This window comes from Salvia splendens, chromosome 6 (assembly GCF_004379255.2).
Source record: "Salvia splendens isolate huo1 chromosome 6, SspV2, whole genome shotgun sequence".
Taxonomy (NCBI): Eukaryota; Viridiplantae; Streptophyta; class Magnoliopsida; order Lamiales; family Lamiaceae; genus Salvia; species Salvia splendens.
The window spans coordinates 13,500,693-13,512,079 of record NC_056037.1 but is presented as its reverse complement, the minus strand read 5'-3'; the positions used below and the strand labels follow the sequence as shown (position 1 = coordinate 13,512,079).

Below are 11,387 nucleotides of genomic sequence, written 5' to 3'. Positions count from 1 at the left end.
ATTTCATTAATTTGCATTTCGATCATCACAACCGTAGGTTCGTTCTTCACAACGTGGCGCCGTCTGTGGGAAATTCGTCCACTGAATTGATCGAGAAGGCATAAAGTTTTGGGAGTTCTTTCTTTGTTTTTTTTTTTTCCTCAAGAAGGCGCTCAACCTGTTTGAATAATGGCTGCAGCAAGGTTTGATGTTGAAAAGTTCACAGGCCGAAATGATTTTGGCCTATGGAGGCTGAAGATGAAAGCAATCTTGATGCAACAGGGTTTATGGGAAACCCTAAATGGTGGAGGCAGTAATGAGGAGGAGAAGCCCGAGCCTGATGAAAAGGAGAAGGCAAAGGCTCAAGACAGAGAGTACAAGGCATATAGTACCTTGATACTCAACCTCAATGACAGAGTCCTCAGAGAAGTTTCAAAGGAGGAGACAGCGGCTGGAGTTTGGTCCAAGTTGGAGTCATTATACATGGCCAAATCCTTGGCAAATCGGCTGCACCTGAAGCAGAAACTTCTCACTTTCAAGATTGCTGATGGAAAAGGTGTGTTGGAACAGCTCGAAGAATTTGGGAAATGCATCGATGATCTTGAGAACATTGATGAAGAGATTAAAGATGAGGACAAGGCTCTGATGTTGTTGAATTCCTTGCCACCAAGTTATGAGCATTTCAAGGATGCTATACTTCTTGGTAGAGAGTCCAAGATTGGATATGAAGAGGTGTACTCTGCTCTAAAGCTCAAGGAAATCCAGAAATCTAATCCAAAGTCCACTGAAATGGTGTCTGAGAGTCTGAGTGTTGCTGATCACAAGAAGAATGTGAAAAGAAAGTCACAGAAGAAGCCATGGAAAAACAAGACAGCTGACTGGAAAGAGACCAGATCATGCCATCACTGCAAGAAACCAGGCCACATAAAGAAGAATTGTTGGGTTTGGAAGAAGAAGCAGGCCGAGGAAGAGAATGGCAAGAACAATGCTGATATTGCAGAAGAGTTGGTGGTCCCGGAGGCTCTGTGTGTGACTGAGGACATGGAAGAACTTCCATGGATCATGGATTCTGGATGTAGCTTCCACATGTGTCCAACTAGAAGTCATTTTGAGGAAATCAAGAATGCAGCTGGATCAGTTTTGTTAGGAAATGACCAGATATGCAGAATCAGAGGAGTTGGGTCCATCAGGCTTAGACTTCATGATGGCTCCATCAGGTTACTCACTGGTGTGAGGTTTATTCCAGAGATTAAGAGGAATTTGATCTCTATTGGAGTGTTGGATGCAGCAGGATATAATTGCATATTATCTGATGGGATTATGAACATCGTCAAGAATGGTGATGTTGTTATGATGGCTGAGAGAAAGAGAAGCCTATACTATCTAAAGGCAAGTGTGGTTACTGGATCTGTGAATCTGGTGCAGGTATTAGACTTAAGAATGTGGCATCTCAGACTCGGACACTTGGGAGAAACTGGAATTAAAGAATTGGCCAAGAAGGAGCTGATTAAGCTGGAAAATCCCAATGAGCAGTTGGGTTTGTGTGAGCAATGTGTGCTCGGAAAGAGTAAGAAACTGCCCTATGGAAGAGGAATTCACAGCTCAAAGTCACCACTAGACTATGCCCACAGTGACTTGTGGGGCCCAGCTACACCAGCTTCATTGGGTGGAGGTAGATACTTTCTATCCATTATTGATGATTTTTCTAGAAAATTATGGGTGTTTATCTTGAAGGAAAAGTCAGAGACATTCATGAAATTCAAGGAGTGGTGTAGGGAAGTGGAGGTGGAGAAAGGGTGTTCTTTGAAGTGTTTAAGAACTGATAATGGGCTGGAATTTCTGAGTGGGGAGTTTGATTCTTTCTGCAAGCAGAAAGGTATGAAGAGGCATAGGACATCTCCATCTAATCCCCAACAGAATGGAGTTGCTGAGCGCATGAATAGAACCATCCTAGAGCGAGTTAGATGTATGCTCTTTGGCTCTGGAATGGCTAAGAGATTCTGGGGTGAGGCTGTGAGTATGGCAGCAGTTCTCATCAATAGAAGTCCTTCTTCAGCTATAGCTTTTGACACTCCTGATCAGAGATGGTATGGAAAGGCCATGAATTATTCGAATATGAAGATTTTTGGTTGTATGGCTTATGCACACATCAGGCAAAGTAAGTTGGAGCCAAGGGCCTTGAGATGTGTGATGATTGGATACCAAAAGGGAGTGAAGGGCTACAGACTGTGGTGCATAGAGCCAGGAAATCAGAAAGTTATTATCTCTAGAGATGTGCAATTTGAAGAAAGTAGGATGCCATTTCTGGAAAAGGCTCAAGAGAGCCAGAGGCCATCTCATTCTGAGAAAGAACCAGAGCCTGAGAGGATGGTGGAGATGGGTGTTCCAGAACCTGAGGAGGCTGAGGAATCAGTTCAGGTGGAGGTTTCTGGAGCAGATAGAATTGCTGAGCCTGAACAGCAGATGGGAAATCATAGTGAACAAGAAGAAGCAGATGCTGATGTCTTGAACCCTGAAGAAGAGCAGCAGGATTTGGGTGACTATGTTCTAGCCAGAGATAGGGTCAGAAGAATCCCTAAACCATCTACAAGATACAGTGAAGAAGAATACTTGCTATATGCACTATGTGTTGCAGAAAACATAGAGTATGCAGAGCCTTCAAGCTTCAAGGAAGCTATGAGTTCTAAGGAGAGCAAGCAGTGGATGGAGGCTATGATAGATGAAATACAGTCCCTGATCAAGAACAAGACATGGGTGCTTGTGAAGAGACCTTCCACACAAAAACCAGTGAGTTGTAAGTGGATATACAAGAAAAAGTTGGAGGTTGGGAACAAGATTAGGTTCAAGGCTAGGCTTGTAGCTCGGGGGTTCACACAAGAGGAGGGAATAGACTATAATGAAGTATTTTCTCCAGTGGTAAAGCATGCCTCAATCAGAATTTTGCTAGCTATAGTTGCTCAAAGAAGTTGGTTTTTGGACCAACTTGATGTGAAGACAGCCTTTCTTCATGGAGAGCTTGAGGAAACTATATACATGAATCAGCCAGAGGGATTTGTGATACATGGGAGTGAAGATAAGGTTTGTCTACTAAAGAAAAGTCTATACGGTTTGAAGCAAGCAAGTAGACAATGGCATATCAAGTTTGATGAACATATGCAGAGTATGGGATTTATAAATTCCAGATATGATAGTTGTGTCTACTTCAAATCAAAGTCTGAGGGACCTGCTGTGTATTTGCTATTATATGTAGACGACATCTTGCTTGCTGGACCAGATAGACAGGAGCTAGATAGGGTGAAAGCCTTATTGAAAAAGGGATTTGAAATCAAGGATCTGGGGAGTGCTAGCAAGATTTTGGGAATGGATATATTCAGAAATGCAGATAAGAGGGTGTTGTGGTTGTCCCAAGAAGGCTACATTCAGAAAGTACTGCACAAATATCAGATTGACAAGAGTAGAGCAACCTCAGTTCCACTATCACAACAGACTAAGCTGTCCAAATCACAATGTCCCAGAAATCAGCAAGAAGAAAGAGAGATGAGCCAGATACCTTATTCCAACATAGTTGGGAGTGTGATGTATATGATGATATGCACAAGGCCTGATATTTCTCATGCGGTAAGCGTGGTGAGCAGATACATGTCCTGTCCGGGAAGAGAGCACTGGTTGGCTTTGAAAGGGATTCTCAAGTATCTCAAAGGAAGTAGTGATCTGGGAATAATGTTCAAATCAGAGAATGAAGGAGATAAGGATAGCATTATTGGGTTTTGCGATTCAGATTATGCAGCTAACCTTGATAATAGGCGCTCACAATCTGGGTACATATTTACCTTGTTCGGCTCCGCGGTGAGCTGGAAGTCTAATCTCCAATCCGTGGTGGCTCTATCGACGACGGAGGCAGAGTATATAGCTCTTGCTGAGGCAGTAAAGGAAAGCTTCTGGCTTAGGGGTATAGTTGGTGATTTTGGGGTGAAGCAAGAGAATGTTGTGATCAAGTGCGACAGCAATAGCGCGATTTGTCTCTCGAAACATCAGACATATCATGAACGCAGCAAACATATAGACGTGAGGCTGCATTTCATTCGAGATGAGGTTGAGAAGGGTGCGGTGAAGATTGAGAAGGTCAGCACCGAGCACAATGCGGCTGATGCACTTACTAAAGCCCTACCAAGATCCAAGTTCCGACATTGCTTGGATTTGGTTGGGGTGGTCCGAAATTTGTAAGTATGGGAAGGAAGGTGGAACTGGTGGTGATGGATCTTAGATTGCTCAAAGGTGGAGGATTTGTTAGTGTTTGAGCTCATCAAGATCGGATTGAGCTGGTGGAAGAATCAAGTCAGGAAATAGCCGTTGGGAACCAAAACAGGAACTAGCCGTTGGAAACGGTTATAACCGTTTTTCGGCAAAGGAAGCTGTTCGGCAAAAGGAAGCTGTTCGGCAAAAGGAAGCTGTTCGGCAAAAGGAAGCTGTTCGGCAAAGGAAGCTGTTCGGCAAAGGAAGCTGTTCGGCGGTTTTCTTGATCGATACTTCTTAAGGGAGTTGCGATTCATTCCAGAACCAACAACAACAGAAATCAAAAGTGATAGAGAGAGAATTCAAGAGAGGAAGTGTTATCTTTCAGCTGTGCGTTTTTAGCTCTCGAAGCAAGAAGTTTTCGGGCGAGTTGAGGGTTTTCCATCTTGTAAATTCTTGAGAGTTTTGAGTGCTCTTATGTTTGTAATTTCTCGAGTGATCAATAAAGAAACACACCAGATTCTGCCCGTGGATGTAGGCTTACGCCGAACCACGTAATTCGCTTGTGTTCTTCCTTGCATGTTGTCATTTCATTAATTTGCATTTCGATCATCACAACCGTAGGTTCGTTCTTCACAATCAGTTCTTAGTTTGTTCTAAATTTTCTAATGTTGGGAACTGGGAAATTGCATGTAAATGCAAACTAACACCAACTCTGACATTTGGCATTTAACTTTTTTATGCAGCAATGTTGGTTTTAATGTGTCACCATCTCCTCTCCTCAAACTTTGATATCCATTTAATTCTATAGTGAGGGGGTGCTAGCCTTTTAGCAATATGATGTAGTTTTGAACAGTTGCACTCCTTGCTTGCCTCGCTCTATGACTAATCAATTCTATAATTCATTTCGTACACCAGCGGCTGGCGATTTAAAATGTGAATTAACCGTGCTTATCTCAATCCCTTCACTCTATCAGATTTGTATTTATCCAGGCTACATCTTGTCAATCATTCCTTTCCAGTAATTATCTGCCATTATTTAATTTTGTCATTTGTGCAAGAGAAGTTGTGTGTTACTATGATAAAGTTAACCCTAACATCTTATGTTCTTAAACTGCACAGGTCAAACAACCAATCCTTCTCCTTTCTGGACTACAAGATGAAACGGTTCCCCCATCTCACATGGAGATGCTATATGCTAAAGCAGCTGCACCTAATCAGCAGTGTTTATTCGTAGAATAGGGCAAATCCTTTGCACAGTAATTTTTTATCTATGGTAGTGTGCTTGAGATTGTAAGGCACCTATAAATAGGGCAAATCCTTTGCAGAGTAATCTTTTTCCGACCAATTGTTGCCTCATACTTTTGCTCTAATATTTTCTGTTTCTTTCAGAGGTTTTGTGCTGGGATGTGGAGTTTTATTCTCGGGACCGAACAGCTCTACCCTTTTCTAAAATTTGCACTAACTAAAAGCAATGTGGTTGAAGATGGCTGCTACAATTCGTCAAATGCAATTAATTTGGTCAAAATATTTGTTATTGTAATTTTTTTTAATATTGACAAAAACATATATCAAATTTAATGTGTAGGACCAATTTTTGTTGAGTCGAATGTAGATTATCAATTTTAAACATAGTCAAACTATACAGCTCTTTCAATAAAAACGCATGATGTAAAACAACATAGTTTTCGAAGGCAAAACATATCTAGAGTGCTTGTATTATTATAAAAATTTTGTATAGTAAGACCATTCTAAAAATTTGGTTTATTAATTTTTCAACCAATGCATTTTATTTCATTAGAGCATTTTATAATTTTTATTTCATTAGACCAATATACTTACATTTTGATATAATAGGTTTTTATATTTTTATTTTTAATTTGGTTGGATATTTATTGGACTTTAGAATTTAATTAGTTTTTTCTGTTAATTAAATTTATTTATATTTCTTTATTTTTTTCCTCATACTTTTCCCGTCCCAGCTCAAGTGATTGATTTTTTTTTTGCAGTGATTTTGGAAAAATGATACATCGTGAAAGTGTAGAGAAAGTAAATTGTGATAGAGAATAATTTAGAAGAGGATTTCCTCTGTATTATTTTCCGTCTTACTTTATTTTCTCTCCAATTTAACTAGTCAATCACTTGAGCTGGGACGGAAGGAATATTTATTTTTCAAAATTAATTCAATTGCAATATCGACTCAAGAATTATTGGCTGAAATGAAAAAATTATTGATATTTTCGTTACCAACTTATAAATTTATTATTTTTAAATGATTATTGAGTCTATATTATAAATAAATTAATTTCTTAAATAAAAGAAAAAAAATTAATAACAAAAATAATTAATTAAAATTATGAATTCAGTTAAATAAAATTTTACATTCTAATTGAAGAGGATATCAGGATACAAAAGATATACAGATAGATTGAACATAAATATTTATGTTTTAATTATAAAATTTGAAAAGTGTGATGTTGACTCGTGAAAGGGGTCAATTTCGTCGCCCTTTCAACAAAAGTTCCGTTCATGCCCCCCAATTGTTTTCCCTCTTCCATAACAATCCAATTCCTCATTTTCACACCATTACTCACTGCAGCGTCTTCCTCTCTGTCATGGACGGAGCTTCGGTCAACAATCCTCGCACAGTTGAGGAGGTTTTCAAAGATTTCAAGGGCAGACGCAATGCTTTGATCAAAGCCCTTACCACCGGTATCTTTTTCCCCCTTCTAAATTCACTTATCTGTACCTGGTGTATGCTCGTGTAATTCACTTTTATTTATGCTTGCTCGAGTTAGGGTTCCTGTTACTTGATTCTATCGCATTCTGCTAATTTGTTTTTCTTCCTCGGCTTATTTCTATTTGTTTATTTATTTTGCCTTTTTCAGAGGTTGAAGAGTTCTTCCAGCAGTGTGATCCTGGTGAGTTAGGTTAAATTTTGTCTTAGGTTACCCGTTTCGTTGATTTTTCGATCAGTTATTTTTTTTTATTTTTGGCATGTATTATCATTTCAGTTATTTGGTATACTTAATTAGCTTTATAGTGTGCTATACACGGGATTTTTATATTGCAATTTTGGGCTTCAGGTTATTTCTTCTTTAGCAAATTCTTGCAGTGTAAATTTTATTATTAAATATGTATAAATCTGTATTTGCTGTGTGTGTCCAAAATTTTCTGTTGGTATATGGTTCTGCTGTTAAATGTTCATTGATTGTTGAATGTAGTTAAGTACTATACTTCAGTAGCATATAAATTACACGGATTAGTTTACCTGCCGACTGCTGCGGACTGAATATTAGGATTCCTATAGTTTCTGCTAATGCTGTGTCAAATTGCTTTCATATCCATACAGTGTGGTGGAACTTTTATGAATATGCTTTGTCTGTCCATGGTTAGCATATTATTAAATGTATACCATTTGTATTGTTGTGTTGAGTCATGCATGAAGATCGGGCTGTTAAACTTCTATGAAACACACAGGTAGCAGAATTTGTTAGGCAATTATTTTATTATGTATCCAGTGTTATACAGTGACCCCCATATGTATGTATGTCATTAGTCTACAGTGAAGGATATTATCGCCTATTTCTATAATCAGCGACCAGATAATCATTCGATAAAATAATTATACTCTAAATGACACTGCTGCTGTCAAAATAATGGATATTTTACAGATAAGGAAAATCTCTGTCTTTTTGGATTGCCCACTGAGCAATGGGAAGTAAATCTGCCTGCTGAGGAGGTGCCTCCAGAGCTTCCGGAACCTGCTTTAGGAATAAACTTTGCTAGAGATGGAATGCCAGAAAAGGACTGGCTAGCTCTTGTTGCCGTCCACAGTGATGCATGGCTACTTTCTGTTGCCTTCTATTTTGGAGCAAGATTTGGTTTCGATAAAGCTGACAGGTACTGATTTTTGTAAGTTTTGAATTATTTGAATACTCATACTCTTTAACTTTTATTTTACCATAAAAAATTCCCTTATTCATTTATTGGTTTTGATATATGATATTGCTCAGGTGATTTCCTCTTCTTATTGTGCAAAGCTAATATATAATTTTTTCTCCATTCCTTTGTTGATGTGTGCTAAATTTCTATCTAGTCAGTCTAAGAAAATATTCTATCTAGTCATGCTACTCTTCCATGTATTGAAGCATGATCATGCGTACCTAAAGTTAGCACTTCATAATCATCTATATGTTCCAAATAAACTTTCTACCCCTAGAGAAAAATGATAAGAATACCATCTGAACTGTGGTCCTGGTATTTTAGGCTGAAGTTTCATTACCTAAACAAAATTTTGGTCTTGATTGCTTAGAGTGTCCACTATGGGGAGCCCGCGGCTATAGCCGCGGGTTGGGGTGGAGGGCGGGCGGCTATAGTGGGGAAGTTATCCGGAGGGCGGGCGTACAACATTTGGGGGCGGTAGGGGTGGCGGACGTGGGATAGGCGGGGTTGGGGCGAGCCCGCGGCTGGGGAGAATTAGCCGCGCCTATAGGCGCGGCGGATTCAATTTCGATTTTTTTTAACCTCTATAAATACCACTCCCCACTACCTATTTTTCACCATTTTCACAAAATCCATCCACTCACTATCTACACAACCACTCTCTAAAAATGCACCGAGGCGACGACGAATCACCCGACTCTCAGGAATCGGGCTATGGCAGCAGCGAGAGAGGAGGAGGAGGAGGAGGAGGAGGAGGAGGAGGAGGAGGAGGAGGAGAAGAAGAAGAAGAAGAAGAAGAAGAAGAAGAAGAAGAAGAAGAAGAAGCCGACGACGAGGAAGCCGACTCCGATACCGAGTAGACGGTGGCGGAGTTTTTAGTTGTATTTTATTTTAATTATTCGTTGTATAATTTTACCGGTTTGCAATACAACGAATATTCGGCCCTAATTACCTCGTTTTCTATTTATTTACACTGCGATTATTTTAATTACAAAATTTGTGGCCTATTGGAAGTGTCCACTATAGTGGCGGAAATAGAATTTGGGGGCTGTGGACAACAAAACTGGGGCTATGGACAAAAACTGGGGCGGGGCTATTGGGCGTGTCCGCCTTATAGTGGATACCCTTACCCCTTCAATTTATTGTTCCTTATACTAAGATAAGGATAATATAGTGATTGTAGATTTGTATATATAGTTTAAGTTAGTTTGTATCTTCTTTGCAGTTCTGTATGATGGCCCTAACTTAATTTCTTTGAATCTGTGATTACTCCAAGCTTCATTCTGTTGGTGGTGGATGCAGGAAACGTCTATTCAATATGATAAATGATCTTCCGACCATTTTTGAAGTTGTCACGGGTGCTGCAAAGAAGCAAGTAAAAGACAAATCGTCCATCTCAAACCATAGTGGCAGTGCATCCAAGTCAAATCCAAAATTGGTAAATGAAATAACCTTTTTCAATTGATATCTTGGCTCTTGCATTGCATAAACATTAGTCCTATTCTCTTATTTTGGAAGACATGAGCTATGAGTGCATTTAAACAAGTTGATAATTATGTGTTAGTGTTGAACTCTGCTCAATTAACCATGGGCCTATATTTTCTTCGGTGTAAAGTGAAGTGAGCTATAAGCTAGCAATCAGATCTTCCACTACCTCGTTACCAAAGATATATCTGTCACATGACTATAACCGTCCATTCTTTTCTTTACTTTATTCAGGTAAACCATTATACTTTTAAGGTAGGATTAGAGATGAATAAAGCTCGACCTTTACACCCTTCCTTCTGGTCCTCCTACTATGCAGAATTTGAAGATCTTTTCCCAGTTTGGTCCCCCATCCTGAATCTTGAAGTAACCGTGTCGAGGAAGTTTAAATTGTTGCCCTGGTTGTAATTTACTCCATATTAGTACTATATAATTTCAGGACCTCAAAATACTTACTAGGAACTCTAGGATCTAACCAGCTAAATATCATATCCTATGGGTTTGAGGCTGAGCTATACCCCTTAATAACTGCATAATTTATTTTGCATCGCATTCTTATGCACTTGAGTTGCAGAATGAACCAAACAGCATATGTCATCACTTGTCATGAGCTCTGGTGTCATAACTCATAGGTTACACCTCATCAAAATGTCTGCAAATTCTGTCAATTACTATTCTTGCTTTTCAATTTGCTAAGGCAGGATCAAGCTGTTCGCTTTACCTACTTTTTCGGGCTGGTTATGTTCCAAAATAACAGATTTATTTTGAGGAAAAACAAGAAATTTTGGTAATTTAATGATGTTATGAGGGCAAATAGTTCAAGCAATTGATGTTTCATAATGACTTTGTTCATTATTGGATATTTGTTAGCTTGTTTCTAATCTTTCGAAGGAAAGTATGAATATTCCATACTTTTAAAATGATGGTTGTGATTACTTTGCTTTATTTCGCTGCACATTATTTCCTCATCTGTATCTATAAAATTGAAACAATCTTGTTTTTTGTGTATTACAGGGGAGAATGTCAAGGCCCCAAGCAAAGGATGAGGACGAGGACGAGGATGAGGGATTGGATGAAGAGGAGGAGGAAGACGAGCATGGGGAAACCTTGTGCGGAGCATGTGGTGAGAATTATGCGTCAGATGAATTCTGGATTTGCTGTGACATATGTGAGAGATGGTTCCATGGTAAGTGCGTCAAGATCACTCCTGCTAGAGCAGAGCACATCAAACAGTACAAGTGCCCAACCTGTACGAACAAGAGAGCCCGGCCTTGAAAGCCCATCTTCTAATACTCGTATAAATCATCTCTAGGTTGAGTACTGCTGCTTATTGCTTTATTTGGATTAGTTAGCTACTTTTTTTCTCGTTGGTTTTAGATCTAACTGTTGATTGTAGAGACTAGTATTGCATTGCTTCGTCTCCACAACATTTTAATTATCTAGTCTACTTTTAATTGTTCTCTCTTAGCAACTAATTACAATTCAACTAGTAAAAACTAAAAGGCTATGGTTAGATGACAGTTTCCCAAACTAAGCTTTGTATGTATATTCTTTAAAAAATAATCGTGCTTAGATGATCAGCTATACAGTAGGAAATTGGAATGCGACAAGATTGCATCGCTGGTCACGTGTGAAATGACCTTTTATTGGATTCATGGAATAATTAACTAATGATTAAATATTCAACTCTTGGATGTCAACTTTCCTTCTCGAACACATTCAAACTTATCCAAAAACCATATGTT

The 11,387-nt window shown here is 39.0% G+C and overlaps 1 protein-coding gene across 1 annotated transcript; it reads left to right on the top strand.

Annotated features, from left to right (window-relative positions):
- Positions 1 to 6,707: 6,707 nt before the first annotated feature.
- Positions 6,708 to 11,096, top strand: LOC121807418 (PHD finger protein ALFIN-LIKE 4-like). The gene is made up of 5 exons (XM_042207645.1): positions 6,708 to 6,924; positions 7,101 to 7,133; positions 7,887 to 8,115; positions 9,460 to 9,595; positions 10,657 to 11,096. The coding sequence occupies exons 1-5, from the start codon at positions 6,828 to 6,830 to the stop codon at positions 10,915 to 10,917; spliced, it is 756 nt and encodes a 251-aa protein (XP_042063579.1). The 5' UTR covers positions 6,708 to 6,827; the 3' UTR covers positions 10,918 to 11,096.
- The last annotated feature ends 291 nt before the right edge of the window (positions 11,097 to 11,387 follow it).

What these genes read in the sequence shown, in the direction of transcription:
- LOC121807418 (XM_042207645.1), top strand. Translation starts at nt 6,828, where the DNA reads ATGGACGGAGCTTCGGTCAACAATCCTCGCACAGTTGAGGAGGTTTTC. An exon ending in GATCAAAGCCCTTACCACCG is followed by an intron (nt 6,925 to 7,100) that starts GTATCTTTTTCC and finishes TGCCTTTTTCAG; the next exon opens with AGGTTGAAGAGTTCTTCCAG. An exon ending in GGTTTCGATAAAGCTGACAG is followed by an intron (nt 8,116 to 9,459) that starts GTACTGATTTTT and finishes TGGTGGATGCAG; the next exon opens with GAAACGTCTATTCAATATGA.